This window comes from Haematobia irritans, chromosome 5, assembly GCF_050003625.1.
Source record: "Haematobia irritans isolate KBUSLIRL chromosome 5, ASM5000362v1, whole genome shotgun sequence".
NCBI classification, from domain to species: domain Eukaryota; kingdom Metazoa; phylum Arthropoda; class Insecta; order Diptera; family Muscidae; genus Haematobia; species Haematobia irritans.
Window position 1 is genome coordinate 64,652,205 of NC_134401.1, and position 21,099 is coordinate 64,673,303.

Here is a 21,099-nt window from a genome sequence, read left to right on the forward strand (position 1 = left end):
ATGTGCATTAGTCGCAGTTTATGTAAAGAGAGGAGCTTGAACGCTATGCAAAAAAGCTATCAATGAAACTAACCAATAGCGTGTCTAGTGGAGAACAACAGATGTTAATCTAATTCCGGATAATCGGTAGTATTGAAGCCTGAATCTCAAGTATTATCACATCAGCTTCTTCCAACAGGTGTTCTCGCATTAAGATGGGAACTAAGTTCGTATTTAACTGCAAAAACCAAACGTAAAATGATACATTCTTTTTTGGCAAAAGGCCAGTATTAAGTTGGCATTATCGCGCTAAATTGACCATTTTTTCACGGTTACTTTTCTTTAATAATTTATTTCACCGAAAACAAATATTTTTAATTTTTGCATTGGATCATTCCCCATTTTTCAGCAAGAAGATATAATTTTATTCTGTTTTTGCAGATTTAGTTTTGATTTTAGCGGCTAAACTCGAACTTAGTACCCACCTAAAGGGAAAGATCCAAAGTAAAATACTGTTTTTACGCGATAAAACGAAATTGTATTCCAGCCTCTAAAAATGGAACGGCTTCACAATATATCGCACTGTATTATAGCTGTAATGAAAAAGGTTGGCTGTGGTTTTTGCCAGCTGAGACTAAACCATTACTATGTAGAAATTGATTATGGTAATAATTATATTACTTTCACGTTTAGCAATGGAAATCACAAATATAATTACAAAAACAGAATGACAATTTTGAGTTTTTTATAAATTTCATATTTTAGACGAAGACAACCGCAGTACGGGCAATGGTACTGCGGTTGTCTTCGGCGAATCTGTGTAGGCATATTTTTAGTCATTATTTTGCGCTTGCAAAATGGTTCAAATATAAGTCTGTTAGATTGGTATCTACCAGATTGGACAACCACAGTGTGGACAAAACGAAATGCAGATCTTGATGTTTTAGCCATTACACGTGATTTATGTGACTGTCGAATCCGACGACATTTACGCATTGCTTCGATCGATCAATATGACCAAGAGCTAAATATGGCACAAAACAGTGTTTATAATTTTTGAAGCGGTTGCTGACTGGCGATAAAAGTGGATCACTACGTCATCGTCAAGGGATCTCATTCGCAATTACGAAGTAATTTAAAACCTTTGTTTTAAAGAGAACATATTTTATTAAAACACACCATTAACACTCAATAAGGATATTTGTGGACTATGTAATATATACATACATATGTATTATATAAATAAGTAATGTGTTAAGAATTATGTATGTAGATAACAATTAATTCTAATGTTTTGAGCGTTACATTTTTAGTTTAATTAGGTTTCGAAAATAAATTATATTGTATGTATGAAATATTGTATTTGGTACCTAACTTATCGTAAACACATTCGTAATATACTATGTTTGTTATATTTTAATCACAGATATAATGTTAATTTCTAATTGTAATATCTGTACCCAAAAGAACTATAGGTGCAGAAAAAACACTATTAACAGTTTTACAAAAATTAGAAAGATTTCGGATATAATATGTAATTAATAGCATGTAGTGCACATCTTAAGCAATAGGATAAGTTATTGAAACTCGTGGCTAAATCTTATAACCATTAAAGATCTCGTGATATCCTATTGTTTCCATCAGATGCTCCTTTTTGTAAAAACATTAAGGTTTTAATGCAATTTAAACATATTCCTCTAAATCCTTGCGGGAATATATCATAATCAATATGCTTGCGGATCATGTAATAGGGATACTTTTTGTGACAAATTACTCTCAAAACATTATTGCTCTCTATAAATCATCGTCTGGGAAGGAAACCGTCAGATCCAAAATATGTCAAACGGTAGACTATCCACTATTTAAAAAAAATTCAAGGACAAGAAAAGTCGCCTTGGAATATTACGTTAAAAATTTTTTGGTGTTGGCCAGTGCTGAATAATCGATTTAAGCCAATGTTTTAAAGTGTCAAATGTCAGACGATTTTAAAGATAAAATGTAGATTATGATTTTTCCTGACGAAATGTCGATTAGTAGCAGTCAATTGTATTCGATGACGCTAGAAAAATATTTGAGATAAATCGGCTTCTTCCCAAAGAACGGGTTACTTTTGACGATAATCTCAGCCATGACATTGCCATCAATAATTGTACCCTAAGTCGGAGTTTTAGGGAGATAGGTTTTACAGCAGCAACACTAGAAGTTGGAATAGTTTTTGTTATTGTAAAATTTTTTCTTGTATTGTGATGACGAATGTCTAAGACTTCGGTTGGGTGGCTAAATAAGGCACATCTCCGATTAAAAAAAATTAGAAATTTCACTATGCCAGTATTTACGTAGACAATATTTCAGTTTAGAATATTTCGAAAACATTTTATTTTTGCTTTTGTTAGATCCTATAGAATTGGGCAAACAATAGTAAGAGTAATTTAAATTTCGCGCCGAAATCCATTCGTCGCATTTTTTGTACTTGTTATAACCGTCAGAGACATTTATGTCAAATGTCACATCGAAGTTATAACATATCGTCAGTAAAAAGGTATGTTATAAACGTTGGTTTTTTTTAATTAGAATAAACCTTGAAATGTTTCATTTTTGATAAATAAACGTTAGTCATACAAACGAAACGAACTTTCAAAAGTATAAAAAGCCATATTGTTCGAATTCGACAAAGGGACAAAGCGAGCAAGTGTTTTAATGTGGAATGCTCTTTGACATGATTTTGTTACATTTTTATGCTTATGCTATTCTACAATTTTGGAAGGATTATAATTTTTCTAGAAGGGGTTAATTCCAAGCTTACGCTGAATTAATTGACCTCTTATTTCTAGTGAAAATCAATGATTTTTAAAATAGCCGGTTCACATTGTACAAAAGAACTTTGGAAGATTGATTTTGAACTCGTCAATCGACTGTCCGTTTTACAAATTAATGTTAGTGTAGGTTATGTAATTGAAAATAATATAGTATAAAAACAACAAAAATAGCTGCAAAATATCAGTAATCAAGTCTTTTCTTCAAACGAAAGATTTCTGCATTATCGAAACTGCCAGCAGTATCCATATTTAAATTGCGTAATGTTGTTACAACGGCCAAACGGTCTTCTATATCACCATACATACGACGGCAGCGATGTACTGAGAGTGTCTGAAAAAGAAAATAGGAGATTAAAAAAATCCGTTGAGATTCTGTGTTTCAAAATCGCTTTTTGCGTTAGGATAAATGAAATTAATGTGTCAACACAGTTACAGATTCAAGTGTGACGGCTCTCTATAATTTAGGGAAGATTAATTTATACCCTTAAGTTCTAGGTTAGCCATTAAACTCGAATATAAATCTGTAAAAGCAGAATAAAATTATTACTTTTTTTACAAGTTTTATTAATAACGCGAACTTAATACCGGCCTTTATTTATAAAAAAATTTCCGCAACAAATGAGAAGGCTGTTATGATGGCCAATACTCGATGGGAAAATGGCCCCATTTAAACTTAAACCGCACACTAGATATGCTAGTGTTCTCAAGGCGTCAGATAGCACTCCTGATATCTGCTATAACGGGTCGCTGCCTGATAGGCGAATTTGCAAAAACTATAGGTGTGAAGTATAATGACTATTGTATAAGCTGTCATGATGTGGAGGAAAAGGAATCAATTAAACACCTCTTGTGTGAGTGTCCTGCTTTTTGTGTAAGGCGTAAGCGAATTTTAGGAGCATATAGCTTTAGATTACTGGCTGACCTGGAAAACGTTAACTTAAGCAGTTTGTTAATGTTTTTGGAGCAATCTGGTTGGTTCCACAAAAGTAAATAATAGAGAAGGTTCAGTGGTTAAGACTAGAAGTGCCCATATGTAATAGGTACTTTTAGTTAAATGTGGTATCATAATGGACTGAATAGTCTAAGTGAGCCTGAAAATTAATCGGGCTGCCACTTTAACCTAACCTACGCAACAAATTTATGCAATGTACGATTTATTATGTTGCCATGGCAGCTTTCGTTCCATCTGATCTATGTTTCAGGAGTTACAGTTTATATAGCATTTATTTACGACATCACCCATGGGGGTGCTTGGTCAATTGGTCAAATTGAATATTTTACAGGAGAGTACTTCGTAAGCATCTAGTTTTGAATCATGAGTGGCCTTCAGGGATTAACTCTAGTGAATTTTTAATTTAGTAGTGCAACAGTTACAATCTGCCGAAAGCTGATTTAAAGTAACAGCTACTGTTAATTTGAAATCCGCCTACTTCTGCCTAAATCTCGCAACGATCCGGTATGCTAATGCTACATAATGAGGATGTTACCCGTGGTCGAAAGAGGCGGAAAAGTAAGCGCTAGGTCCGTCACAAAAAAACTTTGCCTATGTCACACAACAATATCGGCTGAGTTAAACATAATTAGATTAGGTTATACTTACTTGCAAGCGCTTGCAATTTACTATGATCGCATCCAAACTGTGTTCTGTGAGTTGAGAGCAACCACTGAGATGCAGACACCTCAAACGACTCAATTTGGCAGTGACTAGCTGTATACTTTTATCATTGATGTTGTAGCAGTCCGACAAATCCAAAACTTCAATAGAGGGGCAGTTTAATACAAGGGCTTCCATGCCGACTGATGATATTTGTTGACAATAAGAAAGGTAGAGCTTTTGCAGTTCGATAAACTTAAGGCCATACTTTAGGGACACATCAGTGATTTTGTTGCATCCTTTTAGATTTAGTGATCGTAATCCCTTGAGCTGTTGTATGCTGAAACCATCGACAGACGCTTCATCGACAAGGTTAAGTTCGTATGCAGCAAAAAGAGCTCGTTTGCGGTTTGCGTCACGGACAATGTCATCCTCGGCTTTACTACGTAATGATATCTTCATAAATTGCGGAGAACTAGAACGCATTGCCTCTCGCTCAAGCATAGAAGAAGGAGCCGTTGGATTGAAGTTTTCAAGAGAGCCGGAAGTTGAGCAGGCGGATCCTCCCAGCTCCAACTTTGATATATTTATTCCTGTGAGAGCAGCATCAGTAAGCCGAAAACAATCTTCCAAGCAAAGTTCTCTTAGCCAGCGTAGATGTTCAATTATACACTGAACAGAATCGTCGGTAACACCATTTACACAATGCCCCACATTTAACACCCGCAACTCTGTACAATTTCGGGCTATACATTGAATACATTCCTCACAAACTATAAGATTCGACATATAGAGCTTTTTTAAAACCATATTTGGTGCTGAAGCTATTCCTTGCGTGAACCCGTCTTTATTAATGCCATCGCACCTAGATATATTCAAACTTTGTAAATATTTTAGTTTCCCCAAAAGCGAAGCACCGACATTTGTAATTCCGCTACAGCCAGCTATATCGAGATCTTGTAGTAGTGGTAACGAATTCACAATACATTCAATGCAATCGTCATTGACACAAAAGGTATCGGCCAGATCTAGCCTACGCAAATAACACTGGGTTTGCAGAAAAAGTTTAACGCCACTCGTATTCAACTGTAGACAACCAGCTAAATGCAGAGTTTGTAGACTTAAACCACTATCAACACCGTCGGTAGGTGCAAGAGTTTGTAAAGCTGGACCGCTAATCATTGTGTGACTTAGGTTCAACTCCTTAAGATATTTTCTATGAGAGATTGCTATTTTAGCTATGAACTTAAATGTCAAAATGGACTCACTGGGATGATTTGATTCACTATCATTGGGATAAAAACGTCTGTGAATGGCATTATGATAGGCAATATGGCAACCGGACATATCAAGAGCTTCTATGCATTTTATTAGGGAAGTTAATCGAAGTAATATAGCATCGGATAAATACTGGTTATATTTTAAAGAAAGGCGTCGCACATTAGCCAAAGCTCCATCCATGTCTCCATTGCCGTCGAGAAATGATCCTGACATAAACAGCGGAGAACATCGAGTTATAGTCAAACTTTCCAATTTTATAAGAAGGCGCATGAAAGCACAAAATTGCTTGTCCCCGATGTCAGCATTGTTAAACGTAATACAAACAGCTGTTTTGCCAATTTGTTCCAAAAGTTCCTGAGCTTGGCCGAATGTCACTTCCTCTAAACAAAATGAGTGGTAGGGTCTATGGCATTTCAAGAAGTATTTGGCAGGGGCTAGGCGATCCGATAAGCACACTTTGGCAAAATGAACCTGAGTGTTGCGGTTGAATTCGCCAATAAAGAGGGCTTCACGCCAACGTACACATGTAGCTCCCGCTGCCTGGAGATCGGAGTGATGTAAAAACCCAAAGATATGTAAAATTATCTGAAATTAAAAAATGTGAATTTATTCAACTAATTCGATAATTCGGGCTCTTAAGGATTTCAAGTGCAATTTGCTATAATTGTACAAAATAAAAGTCCGTACAATTTGAGAATATGTGTACGAATTCAAAAATTTGGATGTTGAAGTAGAAGAATCATTAAGCAAAACCTCATAAGTTGAATCTAATAAAAGTCGTACAATATCTGATGAGGACAGGCAAAATTTATTTGAAGATAAAGACGATATGAACAAATATAGGAAGAATTAATCGATTGTCATTCAAGATTTGTGGATTTTATTATATTCTACAACATTTACATAATATCTTCAATCGTGATGACACTGGGAATATGTGCTAGGCTATTCTGGACTTGTCTATGAAAAAGAATCATGTAGTGTCTTTATTTTAACATAGAGAATAAGAGAACGTCGTGAACGTACTTAATCTAATACTATATGTGGATGATGTACTCGTAACGCGTTGTATTATATTAAAATTGCATAACCCGTCTCCTAGGGTTTGCTGAACATATATGTACTTTTTAATCTGGTAACCTCGTTCTAGAAATGACAATGGAAAATTGTTTTTGACTACACATAACTCTTCAACGCATACAAATTTGTCTTTAAAATTTTCAGGCAGGCGTCTTATCTGCAGTATTTGTGCAAGAAACTGCTGCTTGTGAAAAAATCACAAATCAATTGTCAAGATATAAAGCTGGTGACGACCGTCGCTACATTTGGGCACTTTGGCAAATGCATTTATTGATCTGAAATAACACAAATTGAGCCAGACAGAAATCTTTGGTGCTTTGTTGTGGGTCTTGGATAGAATCATCTGAATGAAGCTATATGACTGTATTGCAATAGTTGACATTGTTTGTTCACCCTGCATCTCAAGAATGTGGTGTCCGATAAGTGGTAATTAGCCTATTCCCTCTCCCTCAGAACGATCTAATTTCTTTGTGTTGTATTTTAATTTAATTTGTAAACTATCGGTCCAGACTTTTGTTTATTTGCCAATCAAACTTCCTCATATATGGCGAAATTAAATATATCAATTATCGGCAAAATCAAGATAAATTTATATATGTGAATTATGCGCCTATCTTTTTAATAGTAAAACGAGTTATTCTAATAAATACTAGTAAGAAGAATAAGTTTCGAAATCTGTGATCAAGCCGGTATTAAATTCGCATTATCGCGCTAAAATATCCAATCATTGTTACTTTTCTTTAATATTGTTGTTGTTGTAACAGTTTATTGTGATTTCATCCATTTTTATGTTATATGCTCTGGTATTTCAGCTTGTGGCCAGATCGCGGAACTCTGCGACTAAGGTGGGGTGCGTCCAGAGTGATGTGGTGGTAAGTCGGGTTGGTTTAGCAGGGCCAGAGAATAGATGACGCGTGTCGTGTGGCCCTTGGTTGCAAATCGGACATACGTCAGCTACGCTGCTATCAATCACTGATAAGTTGGCCGCCCTCGTTGCAGTCGGGTCTACGGCCCGGGGCGGACACAGGGTTTTCAACCCTGTCCAAAGAATGCAAACCCCCATTTGGAGTATGCTTATTTCCCGAAAAACTCGAAAATACCAACTCCAAAGAGCTACAACAACAACTGATAAGTGGGAATTGAGGCGGCTGCACTTGCCTGATCTTAAACGTCTACATTGCTGATCATACCAGTTATTTCACTGCTAGAAATCTGAGGATATCTGCCACCAAATCCTCAGCCACACTGTTTACTACATGGACGGCGGAAATGCGTAGGCAGTTGAATGTTAGAGCCGATGGCGAAATAATTCCGACAGTAAACCACCCCAAGATACTCAGGGTAACATTCGACAGCCTTTTCAGGTCATCTGCCCATGCCACTGCAATATGTAATATGATCCGCGGTAGAAACAAGGTCCTCAAGTCACTTGCCGGCAGTACTTGGGGTGCGGACAAAGAAACCTTGTTAACTAATTATAAGGCAATTGGCCGCTCAGTGGTAAACTATGCAGCTCCAGTGTGGACACCGCAGACCAGTGACACGCAGTGGAATAACATACAGACCTGCCAGAACGCTGCCCTTAGAACTGCGACTTGGTGTCTCCGCAGCACAGCCCTGGATCACCTTTATGTGGAGACAAATATCATCCCTGTGCGAAGACACAATTATATGTTGTCAAAGCAGTATCTCATGGGTTGTTATCGCAGTAATCATCCAAACCACCACCTCATGGATACACAACCACCACCCAGGAACGTAAGGGTTGATATACATCACGAGATCCAGCGTTACAAAAGAGAGCCTCTAGATCAAGCAGAGTACCAGGCAGGTTTGAACAGGATTCATAACGATACTGTAGCTGAAGCGGTGAGCAGCTACAAGGTTAATCCTGTTCTCGGAGTCCGTCCACCGCCCATAGCACCGGAGGAAAGAGACCTCCCACGGCAGACGAGGGTAGTTTTAGCCCAATTAAGATAGGCAAGTGCAGCCGCCACAATTCCTACTTTTCTTTAATAAATCATTTTACCGAAAAGAAACATTGTCAATTGTTGCATTTGGCCATTCCACATCTTCCCAATGCAATTTGCAACAACAAATTTAATTTTATTCCGTTTTTGCAAATTTATTTTTAGTTTTAACAGCCAAACTCGAACTTAGTACCTACCTATACCAAGAAACCCATAGTGAACACAATAGTGTCAGGAAAATTTTAAGTTTTTTTCCAAGGACAGCCATATTTAAATGTGAAGATATAGTGTAGTACTTCAGAATTCTTTTCACCAATTATACACCATCAATCATAAATACGTCATTATCACGTGAATATATTAAATACATTTCAAGTGAAAGACTTGTTTTAAATAACGAGTTCTTTGTTCATACCTCCATTGGCAAATTGGAGTAGTTCGGTATACAATCAAAGTCATCATATTCCATAATTTCATCGTCTAGTGACTCCATAAATGCTGTTTCCGCCGTTCCCAAAGAATGAGCTCTTTTTATATTTCTTCAATACAATCAACTTTGCTTTTAATATTCCGCACTTATTGCTGTGTTGTTATTTTGTTACTATTTTATTATTACTAAATAAGGAAACATTGCAGTCAGCTGATCTTCTCCCGTTTGTTTCCGATAAATTTGTAGGACAAGTGATATCGAATTTTTAGACAAATCGATTACATATGATTTTCGTGAGTACCCTGCCAGCATTTCAAAGTTCCCCAATAAACACAGCCCAATAAACACAAACGTTTGAAAAATACTAAAATTCAATAATTTTTCAAACATTTTTTCAAAGGATTAGGGTAATATTCAAGTTGAGAAATTGTTGAGAAAATCGCGTTCTCAACAAAAAACAGACATTACCCTCAACAGTAAAATTCAACACAATAGCAATAATTTCTCAATTGTAATCCTCAAATTGAAATGCATCGCTACTCAATAATTTCTCAAACAGTTTTCAATGTGAGAAAAATAAAAAACTAGCATTGTTGCGAATACTTTCAAACCACAATTTGTATGAAAGTCAATCCTAGTTCTAACTGAAAGTCAATACTAAATTTCTAGGGATTTTGTAAATTTTATTATTTTTTCGTTAACAAATATAATAATCTTAAAAATAACATTAATAATATATGAAAATAATAATATTATACCAATCAAAATGTAATTATCTTATTAAACGTATTAATAAATAAAACTATGAATACAACTTTAAATATCTTAAACATTTTTACATGTATAATTCCATTTCCTCCATAATGTTGGTGTCATTAATATGCTGGCAATTTGAAATAATTACTATCGAGGAACTTGCTGGCTTGTGTGTTAGAATAGATTCCAGCAAGAGGAAATCACAAAATATCAAACTGATGACGGGATGTAAATTGATGTAATGCACATTTTCATCCAGAAGTTCTTGATATAGGAATTGTTGCACTTTGTTTTAATTGATTGCACTTTGTAAGTTTTCTGAAAACTTTTCTTTGTTGTTTCCTTCATCGGTTTTTCATCGGCCAACATCTTCCAAGAATATACCATTCAATGATTTTAGTTTTCTGCAAAACAATCGAGTTTTGTGATTTCCATTATGTTTTCATTTCACTTTTTATTTTGACTTACCAATTTGTATTTCTTCCAACTGACCACGTACTTCGTGATTTCCTCAAGAACGTTGGTGTTACAAAATTGTTGTTATTAAAATACTGGCAATTTTCAGGAACTTGATGACCAGATAATTGGAATAAATTTCCAGCAATTTCAATTCACAAAATAACAAATTAAACCGATGATGCACATTTTCATCCAGAAGTTCTTGATATAGGAATTGTTGCACTTTGTTTTAGTTGGTTGCACTTTGTAAGTTTTCTGAAAACTTTTCTTTGTTGTTTCCTTCATCGGTTTTTCATCGGCCAACATCTTCCAAGAATATACCATTCAATGATTTTAGTTTTCTGCAAAACAATCGAGTTTTGTGATTTCCATTATGTTTTCATTTCACTTTTTATTTTGACTTACCAATTTGTATTTCTTCCAACTGACCAGGTACTTCGTGATTTCCTCAAGAACGTTGGTATTACAAAATTGTTGTTATTAAAATACTGGCAATTTTCAGGAACTTGATGGCCAGATAATTGGAATAAATTTCCAGCAATTTCAATTCACAAAATAACAAATTAAACCGATGATGCGATATAAATTAAACTATCGATGTGATGCGAATTATCATCCAGTAGTTGTTGATATGGAAAAGCATAAATACCAAGTTTTTTTGGTTGCACTTTGATTTATGGAAACTTTCTCTTCTCGATAAGCCACTACCATTTTTCATCGGCCAGCCTCTTAATGTGTCCAAGAATCAGCATCCAAATATTTTAGTTGTCTGAAAAGAGATTTGAGTTTAGTGACTTCCTTAAAGTTTTCATTTCGTGTTTTAGTTTTACTTACCAATTATTATAAGCAATTTCAATTGATTATTAAAAAATTTCCTCATTTTTGTATTTCTTCCACGAACTTTGTTGTCCAAAGTAGTATTGAAAACCATGTGGTTTTTTCGTTGCATTTCAGGGTAGTGTTTTGTCAAAGTTTTCTCCAATTATCTTCAACACATTTTCAAAGTTTTCGTCAACATTTTGCCAAATTGGTTGTAATTCGCAAACAATTTGAAGATGAATTGAAGATGAGCTTTTTCAAGTCAAGTTGAATTTATGTTGAAAATGATATTTACCCTCAAACTGAAGAGGTGTTGCATTTGAAAAACGCTCATCCTGTGTTTATTGGGAGGATGAGCGTTTTTCAAATGCAACACCTCTTCAGTTTGAGGGTAAATATCATTTTCAACATAAATTCAACTTGACTTGAAAAAGCTCATCTTCAATTCATCTTCAAATTGTTTGCGAATTACAACCAATTTGGCAAAATGTTGACGAAAACTTTGAAAATGTGTTGAAGATAATTGGAGAAAACTTTGACAAAACACTACCCTGAAATGCAACGAAAAAACCACATGGTTTTCAATACTACTTTGGACAACAAAGTTCGTGGAAGAAATACAAAAATGAGGAAATTTTTTAATAATCAATTGAAATTGCTTATAATAATTGGTAAGTAAAACTAAAACACGAAATGAAAACTTTAAGGAAGTCACTAAACTCAAATCTCTTTTCAGACAACTAAAATATTTGGATGCTGATTCTTGGACACATTAAGAGGCTGGCCGATGAAAAATGGTAGTGGCTTATCGAGAAGAGAAAGTTTCCATAAATCAAAGTGCAACCAAAAAAACTTGGTATTTATGCTTTTCCATATCAACAACTACTGGATGATAATTCGCATCACATCGATAGTTTAATTTATATCGCATCATCGGTTTAATTTGTTATTTTGTGAATTGAAATTGCTGGAAATTTATTCCAATTATCTGGCCATCAAGTTCCTGAAAATTGCCAGTATTTTAATAACAACAATTTTGTAATACCAACGTTCTTGAGGAAATCACGAAGTACCTGGTCAGTTGGAAGAAATACAAATTGGTAAGTCAAAATAAAAAGTGAAATGAAAACATAATGGAAATCACAAAACTCGATTGTTTTGCAGAAAACTAAAATCATTGAATGGTATATTCTTGGAAGATGTTGGCCGATGAAAAACCGATGAAGGAAACAACAAAGAAAAGTTTTCAGAAAACTTACAAAGTGCAACCAACTAAAACAAAGTGCAACAATTCCTATATCAAGAACTTCTGGATGAAAATGTGCATCATCGGTTTAATTTGTTATTTTGTGAATTGAAATTGCTGGAAATTTATTCCAATTATCTGGTCATCAAGTTCCTGAAAATTGCCAGTATTTTAATAACAACAATTTTGTAACACCAACGTTCTTGAGGAAATCACGAAGTACGTGGTCAGTTGGAAGAAATACAAATTGGTAAGTCAAAATAAAAAGTGAAATGAAAACATAATGGAAATCACAAAACTCGATTGTTTTGCAGAAAACTAAAATCATTGAATGGTATATTCTTGGAAGATGTTGGCCGATGAAAAACCGATGAAGGAAACAACAAAGAAAAGTTTTCAGAAAACTTACAAAGTGCAATCAATTAAAACAAAGTGCAACAATTCCTATATCAAGAACTTCTGGATGAAAATGTGCATTACATCAATTTACATCCCGTCATCAGTTTGATATTTTGTGATTTCCTCTTGCTGGAATCTATTCTAACACACAAGCCAGCAAGTTCCTCGATAGTAATTATTTCAAATTGCCAGCATATTAATGACACCAACATTATGGAGGAAATGGAATTATACATGTAAAAATGTTTAAGATATTTAAAGTTGTATTCATAGTTTTATTTATTAATACGTTTAATAAGATAATTACATTTTGATTGGTATAATATTATTATTTTCATATATTATTAATGTTATTTTTAAGATTATTATATTTGTTAACGAAAAAATAATAAAATTTACAAAATCCCTAGAAATTTAGTATTGACTTTCAGTTAGAACTAGGATTGACTTTCATACAAATTGTGGTTTGAAAGTATTCGCAACAATGCTAGTTTTTTATTTTTCTCACATTGAAAACTGTTTGAGAAATTATTGAGTAGCGATGCATTTCAATTTGAGGATTACAATTGAGAAATTATTGCTATTGTGTTGAATTTTACTGTTGAGGGTAATGTCTGTTTTTTGTTGAGAACGCGATTTTCTCAACAATTTCTCAACTTGAATATTACCCTAATCCTTTGAAAAAATGTTTGAAAAATTATTGAATTTTAGTATTTTTCAAACGTTTGTGTTTATTGGGTCCATTTCATCCTCATCGCTACCACAGACTCGTAAATGTCACCACAACCATCGCGAACTGTGATGGGGGGAGCATATCAAAAAGTACAAAATGTACATGAAAGTATTTTGCCATCACTACTGTTAGAAGAGCCATTTTATTTTTTGTGAAACGCCAAGCGCAACCAGCTTGTTATATTTTATTTAAATAAAAACGAAAATAAAGTTCTGAAAACATAGATATTACGCTTAAAATTGTGAAAGGTATATGGTGAACAATTTTCGACTTTCCAAATAGAATAAAGTAATCGTTTTTCAAATATTTTTCCAGACACGCTGTCTCCATCGAAAATAAACAAACTGGCTGATAGACGCTGCAATATGTAACTTGTTACTTAAAACTCAACATCATTCTTTTATTAATGCAAAAAATTATGTTAAATGTGGTGAGATAAACCGAAAAATGTTATATTTATAAGAAATTATAAATGTTTAATCAAATCAATAAACATCTACACAATCGTGTTTTACTTGACCACAATGATTCTTCTACAATTACCTTAAAATGCACTTTTTCTGATAGTTTGCAGGGGTTCTTATTGGCGTCCTTCGAAATTGATCTAAATAGGCACCTAATAATTGCACTGATAAGACACTTTTTCGTAGTAACTTGGCGTGGTACAACTTCTCAATAGTGACGGTGCTTTTCCGACGAGTTTTTGATGTCGTATATGATTGCTTTCGACGTAGTGAGGATTCTCAGAAGCGCCCCCAAATTCAAAAAATGTTGGCAGGGTAATGTTGCCATGACTTGTTAGAATGAAAGCGCTACATGATTATGATTTTGAATATTGATAATACGCCGTTTATATAGTATTTTTTATTTGGACACCCTTTATTCCCAGCCAACATTTTTTGAATTTGATGGCGCTTCTGAGAATCCCCACCACTTCGAAAACAGTCGTATACGATATCCAAAATTCGTCGGAAAAGCGCCGTCACTATTGAGACGTTGTACCACGCCAAGTTACTACAAAAAAGTATCGCATGAGTGAATTTATTAGGTGTCCTTTTAGATAAACTTAGAACGACGCTAATAAGAGCCCATTCAAACTATTGGAAAAAGTTAATTTTAAGATAGTTGTAAAAGAATAATTCCCTGCCAGCATTTCAACCCTGCCAACATTTTTTGAATTTGGGGGCGCTTCTGAGAATCCCCACTACGTCGAAAACAGTCGTATACGATATCCAAAACTCCTCGGAAAAGCGCCGTCACTATTGAGAAGTTGTACCACGCCAAGTTACTACAAAAAAGTATCGCATGAGTGCAATTATTAGGTGCCTTTTTTAATAAATTTAGAACGACGCCAATAAGAGCCCCTTCAAACAATCAAAAAAAGTGAATTTTAAGATAGTTGTAAAAGAATCATTGTGGTCAAGTAAAACCCGATTGTTTAGATGATTATTAATTTTATTAAACATTTATAAATTCTCATAAATATAACATTTATACGACTATCACATTTAACATATTTTTATGCATTAATAAAAGATTGATGTTGAGTTACAAGTTGCAAGTTACATGTTGTAGCGTCTATCAGCCAGTGCTTTTATTCCCAATGGAGGCAGCGTGTCTGGAAAAATATTTGAAAAACTATAACTTTATTCCATTTGGAAAGTCAAAAATTGTTCACCAATATACCTTTCACAATTTTAAGCGAAATAACTATGTTTTTAGCACTTCATTATCATTTTTATTTAAATAAAATATAAGAAGCTAGTTGTGCTTGGTGTTTCACAAAATATAAAATGGCTCTTGTAACAATAGTGATGGCAAAATACTTCCATGTACATTTTGTACTTTTTGATATATTTACCCCATCACAGTTGGCGATAGTTGCACTGTCACTTACGAGTCTGTGATAGCGATGAAGATGAAATGGAACGTTGAAATGCTGGCAGGGAAAGTTCCATTTCATCCTCATCGCTACCACAGACTCGTAAGTGACACTGCAACAATCGCCAACTGTGATGGGGAAGCGTATGAAATGTACATGAAAGTATTTTGCCATCACTATTGTTACAAAAGCCATTTTATATTTTGTGAAATACCAAGCGCAACTAGTTCCCTGTCAGTATTTCAAAGTTCCATTTCATCCTCATCGCTACCACAGACTCGTAAGTGACTGCAACAATCGCCAACTGTGATGGGGGAAGCGTATGAAATGTACATGGAAGTATTTTGACATCACTATTGTTACAACCCAATAAACATAAGCGTTGGAGAAATGCTTATACTCAAAACGCTTTCAAACATTTTTTCGAAGAATTAGCTTAGAATTCAATTCGAGAAATTATTGAGAAAATGGCGTTCTCAACAAAAACAGACATTACCCTCAATTAGGCTTGCCAGATGACCGGGATTCGCCTGGATTGTCCCAGAATTTCGTCTCCAGGAAGTGTCCCGAATCTTTCAAAAAAATTTGCCAAAAATCGCGGAATTTCAATTACTCAAGGCATATGTTTTAATTCCATTCCTTCGAAAAGAAAACGATTGGAAATTAATTTCTTTCAACAAATTTTTGTTTTTGGATTTCCATACTTTTTAAATATACATTTGTCTGTCAGATTTTGTACCATTTCATTCAATCTCATTACTATGAGAAACAAATCAACACCCATGTTCCGATATCCACTTCAATTCCACTTCCACTATTCACGTCAAATCCACGAACGTGAAAATTTGGTGTTCTTAATGCCACGTTCTTTTTTGAACTTTTCTGTAACCAGCTGGGTTGCACAAATCACCCAAAAATTCACTAAGGCGGAAATCAAAATAAGTGGAATCAATAGACTTATTTTAATAAAAACTCATGTATTAAATATAAAACATTTCAAATTTTTTACGCGAGTACTTTTTTTTAACCGGAAATACACCCATCTTGGACATAATTCAGCTTTCACCAAAACTTTTGCAAGTGAATTGATTTCACGAAAATTCCGGTGAAAGCGGATTGTAGGACACGAAAATCGTGGAATTGATTCACATTCACCTGGAAGTGGATTTGGGAACATGGGCACAAATCACTTGAGCAGTATACACCCAAAAAAAGTAAAGTTAAAATGAACTCATTGTGAAGAAAGTTCCCTGCCAGAATTTCAATGTTCCATTTCATCCTCATCGCTACCACAGACTCGTAAGTGACACTGCAACAATCGCCACACGCTCACAAAAAATCGCTTCTGTAACATATACTCCCAAACATATTTTGCTTCAAGCATATATATTTTTGGGTATTGCCCAAACATTTATATGTTTGATCTCTTCCAATATGTAATATGTTTGAAAGCATATTGGTCTAAACAATATAAAGGGTGATTTGTTAAGAGCTTGATAACTTTTAAAAAAAAAAAAAACGCATAAAATTTGCAAAATCTCATCGGTTCTTTATTTGAAACGTTAGATTGGTCCATGACATTTACTTTTTGAAGATAATTTCATTTAAATGTTGACCGCGGCTGCGTCTTAGGTGGTCCATTCGGAAAGTCCAATTTTGGGCAACTTTTTCGAGCATTTCGGCCGGAATAGCCCGAATTTCTTCGGAAATGTTGTCTTCCAAAGGTGGAATAGTTGCTGGCTTATTTCTGTAGACTTTAGACTTGACGTAGCCCCACAAAAAATAGTCTAAAGGCGTCAAATCGCATGATCTTGGTGGCCAACTTACCGGTCCATTTCTTGAGATGAATTGTTCTCCGAAGTTTTCCCTCAAAATGGCCATAGAATCGCGAGCTGTGTGGCATGTAGCGCCATCTTGTTGAAACCACATGTCAACCAAGTTCAGTTCTTCCATTTTTGGCAACAAAAAGTTTGTTAGCATCGAACGATAGCGATCGCCATTCACCGTAACGTTGCGTCCAACAGCATCTTTGAAAAAATACGGTCCAATGATTCCACCAGCGTACAAACCACACCAAACAGTGCATTTTTCGGGATGCATGGGCAGTTCTTGAACGGCTTCTGGTTGCTCTTCACTCCAAATGCGGCAATTTTGCTTATTTACGTAGCCATTCAACCAGAAATGAGCCTCATCGCTGAACAAAATTTGTCGATAAAAAAGCGGATTTTCTGCCAACTTTTCTAGGGCCCATTCACTGAAAATTCGACGTTGTAGCAGATCGTTCGGCTATTCATGATGAAATGTCAAAGCATACTGAGCATCTTTCTCTTTGACACCATGTCTGAAATCCCACGTGATCTGTCAAATACTAATGCATGAAAATCCTAACCTCAAAAGAATCACCCTTTATGTTTGGGTAGTCTAAGTTCCAAACATTTTGTATTTTTGCATCCAAATTCAATAATGTTGTCTTCCAAAAAACAATATGTTATTATGTGAACATATAATATGTTTGGAAGCATTTTGCACCCAAAAATATTATATGCTTAAAAAAATTCTCCCAAACAATATTGTGCTCACAATTTTATTTATTTATTTATATATTTACAATCATAGTGAATTATGAAAATAAACAGGTAATATAGGTGCTAACAACATAGGTTTTCGACCTGAATGCTCAAAATTTTGTTTCTGCCCAATTGTATATTCCACCACATCTTTCTCACTTCCACGAGATTTTTTAGTTCTTAGCACCTTTTTCTGTAATACAAACATTGTAGAAGAAATTATTCAATTGTATGATTTTTTTTATTTTAATTTTACCTTTTGCCGGACGGGGATTCGAACAGCGGACCACACAGTTTGTAAGGATCAAAGAAGTAGCTGATCAATTGCCCAAGGAAAAATAAAATGTTAATTTTGTAATAACAAGCAACAACCACCAACTTAATTCAATATCGCTCCCTGTTAAATAGCGCTCCAAGCTACTAAACACATATATGTTTATAGGCTATTTCTAAATTAATATATGTTTGCATCCAAGCATATTATATTTACAAACATTTTATGTCCCAAACATAATATGTTCTAACATATTAACATATATGTCCCAAACATGTTATGCTAGTTTATGAACATTATATGCTTGCACTCAAAAATATTGTGTTTAAAAATTTGTGTTCCAAACATATAATGTTTATAGCCAAACATATGAAAAGCAGTCTTTTTCATCCGTGCAACTGTGATAGTATTTTGCCATCACTATTCGCATGAAAGTATTTTGCCATCACTATTGTTACAAGAGCCATTTTATATTTTGTGAAACACCAAGCGCAACTGGCTTATTATAATTTATTTCAATGAAAACGAAAATAAAGTGCTGAAAACATAGTTATTAAGCTAAAATTGTGAAAAGTAAATTGGTGAACAATTTTTGACTTTCCAAATGGAATAAAGTGATAGTTATTCAAATATTTTTCCAGACACGCTGCCTCCATTGGGAATAAAAGTACCCTGCCAACATTTTTTGAATTTGGGGACTCTTTTGAGAATCCCCACTACGTCGAAAACAATCATATACGACATCAAAAACTCGTCGGAAAAGCGCCGTCACTATTGAGAAGTTGTACCACGCCAAGTTACTACAAAAATGTTTCGCATGAGGGCAATTATTAGGTGCCTTTATAGATCAATTTAGAACGACGCCAATAAGGGACCCTCCAAACAATCAGAAAAAGTGCATTTTAAGATAGTTGTAAAAGAATCATTGTGGTCGAGTAAAACACGTTTGTTTAGATATTTATTAATTTGATTAAACATTTACAAATTCTTAAAAATATAACATTTATACCACTATCACATTACATTTAACATAATTTTTGGCATTAATGATGATGTTGAGTTACAAGTAGCGAGTTACATGTTGCTTCGTCTATCAACCAGTGTTTTTATTCCATGGAGGCAGCGTGTCTGTAAAATATCTGAAAAACAATCACTTTATTCCATTTGGAAAATCACCAAATTGTTCACCAATATACCTTTCACAATTTTAAGCGTATAATCTATGTTTTCAGAACTTTATTTTCGTTTTTATTTAATTAAAATATAACAAGCTGGTTGCGCTTGGCGTTTCACAAAAAAAATGGCTTTTTAACAGTAGGGATGGCAAATTACTTGCATGTACTTTTTGATGTACCTTTTCATGATGGTTGAAGTGACATTTACGAGTCTGTGGTAACGATGAGGTTGAAATGGAACTTTGAAATGCTGGCAGGGTACTGGCTGATAGACGCTACAACATTTAACTTACAACTTGTAACTCAACATCAATCTCTTATTAATGCATAAAAATGTGTTAAATGTGATGTGATAGCCGTATAAATGTTATATTTATGAGAATTTATAAATGTTTCATAAAATTAATAAACATCTAAACAATTGTGTTTTACTTGACCACAATGATTCTTTTACAACTATCTTAAAATGCACTTTGTCTGATTGTTTGAAGGGGCTCTTATTGGCGTCCTTCTAAATGTATCCAGAAGGGCTCCTAATAATTGCACTCATGCGATACTTTTTTGTAGTAACTTGGCGTGGTACAACTTCTCAATAGTGACGGCGCTTTTCCGAGGAATTTTGGATATCGTATACGACTGTTTTCGACGTAGTGGGGATTCTCTGAAGCGCCACCAAATTCAAAAAATGTTGGCAGGGGTTGAACTTCGTATAGCGCCAAAGACATTTTTATTTATTTCAACGATGTGATTTTCGTAGAAATTAGGTAGAATGCATTCCATATATTAGTTAACATTTTCCTATATTTATGTACCACTATACTACAGAATGAAAAAAATTAACTGAATTGAATTCATATATGGAATGATTTTTTCATTCATTTGGATAAATCTTACATATTTGTGGTAAACCTTTTACTTCAAAATTAGAACTGCTTACCTTAGTTTTTAAATACAGTTTTATTTATTTATATAGGCAATTTTTTCTCAATAAAAGACATGTTTTATTAATATATTAAATATATTTGTTAAGAATCAACAGCATCGACTGTCCTTGAAATATTAGTTTATTATTCCACTATTTCCAATTTCCATGTAATGTTACCAACTGTAAAACGTAATGGCTTTCTTCTTCTTGTTCCTTTCACTTTTAATAAGATGCTGCGTAACGATTTTGTCCTCCTTTTACAATTTCAATATCTACAAATATAAAAAATCATAAACCAATTTTTTCACAAAAGGTTAGCGTCACTTTATGAATGTTACCTGATAATTGAAGATTCCAAAATGAAGACGAATGAAGGGGTTGTTTTTCTGTTGCTGTTTTCTTTCTTTATAAACCACCACGAACATTGATAGACTTATTGTTTGTTATTTATGTTCAATAATTTTGAAACATCGAACGATTTTTTCACTAATTTAAAATTACAAATATTTTATATATTTTATTTGTTATTTATAATTTTATTTTACTATATTATTTTTAACAATCTCTCCTTATACCATAATAACGCGATTCCAACTAAAAAAACAACCCACGCGCAAACATATCGATTACATCGATGACAGGTATCAAGTGTGTTTCCTTAAGTTTTGAATGTATTGAATACACTGAAAAAACAGTGAACCCTTTTCCATTGCA

At 34.2% G+C, this 21,099-nt stretch overlaps 1 protein-coding gene and 6 long non-coding RNA genes across 7 annotated transcripts; 2 read left to right on the forward strand and 5 right to left on the reverse strand.

The window, feature by feature from the left end:
* Window positions 1-2,325: 2,325 nt before the first annotated feature.
* Window positions 2,326-9,383, reverse strand: LOC142238220 (uncharacterized). The gene is made up of 3 exons (XM_075309805.1): window positions 9,136-9,383; window positions 4,396-6,255; window positions 2,326-3,126 (listed from the first exon to the last, which is right to left on the reverse strand). Exons 1-3 carry the CDS (start codon window positions 9,211-9,213, stop codon window positions 2,977-2,979), a joined length of 2,088 nt encoding a protein of 695 aa, XP_075165920.1. The 5' UTR covers window positions 9,214-9,383; the 3' UTR covers window positions 2,326-2,976.
* Window positions 9,384-9,812: 429 nt separating this feature from the next.
* On the reverse strand, window positions 9,813-11,532 carry LOC142240969 (uncharacterized). The gene is made up of 4 exons (XR_012723443.1): window positions 11,200-11,532; window positions 10,771-11,134; window positions 10,375-10,706; window positions 9,813-10,310 (listed from the first exon to the last, which is right to left on the reverse strand). It is a non-coding gene; the product is annotated as an uncharacterized LOC142240969 (long non-coding RNA).
* A 1-nt stretch (window position 11,533) lies between these two features.
* LOC142240971 (uncharacterized) lies at window positions 11,534-13,242 on the forward strand. The gene is made up of 4 exons (XR_012723444.1): window positions 11,534-11,855; window positions 11,921-12,284; window positions 12,349-12,680; window positions 12,745-13,242. It is a non-coding gene; the product is annotated as an uncharacterized LOC142240971 (long non-coding RNA).
* A 390-nt stretch (window positions 13,243-13,632) lies between these two features.
* Window positions 13,633-14,112, forward strand: LOC142239081 (uncharacterized). The gene is made up of 2 exons (XR_012722912.1): window positions 13,633-13,810; window positions 13,878-14,112. It is a non-coding gene; the product is annotated as an uncharacterized LOC142239081 (long non-coding RNA).
* An 884-nt stretch (window positions 14,113-14,996) lies between these two features.
* LOC142241296 (uncharacterized) lies at window positions 14,997-15,437 on the reverse strand. The gene is made up of 2 exons (XR_012723564.1): window positions 15,249-15,437; window positions 14,997-15,180 (listed from the first exon to the last, which is right to left on the reverse strand). It is a non-coding gene; the product is annotated as an uncharacterized LOC142241296 (long non-coding RNA).
* A 3,773-nt stretch (window positions 15,438-19,210) lies between these two features.
* On the reverse strand, window positions 19,211-19,713 carry LOC142241314 (uncharacterized). Its single transcript, XR_012723571.1, has 2 exons — window positions 19,482-19,713; window positions 19,211-19,424 (listed from the first exon to the last, which is right to left on the reverse strand). It is a non-coding gene; the product is annotated as an uncharacterized LOC142241314 (long non-coding RNA).
* Window positions 19,714-20,398: 685 nt separating this feature from the next.
* LOC142238912 (uncharacterized) lies at window positions 20,399-20,898 on the reverse strand. The gene is made up of 2 exons (XR_012722856.1): window positions 20,724-20,898; window positions 20,399-20,657 (listed from the first exon to the last, which is right to left on the reverse strand). It is a non-coding gene; the product is annotated as an uncharacterized LOC142238912 (long non-coding RNA).
* Between the last annotated feature and the right edge of the window lie 201 nt (window positions 20,899-21,099).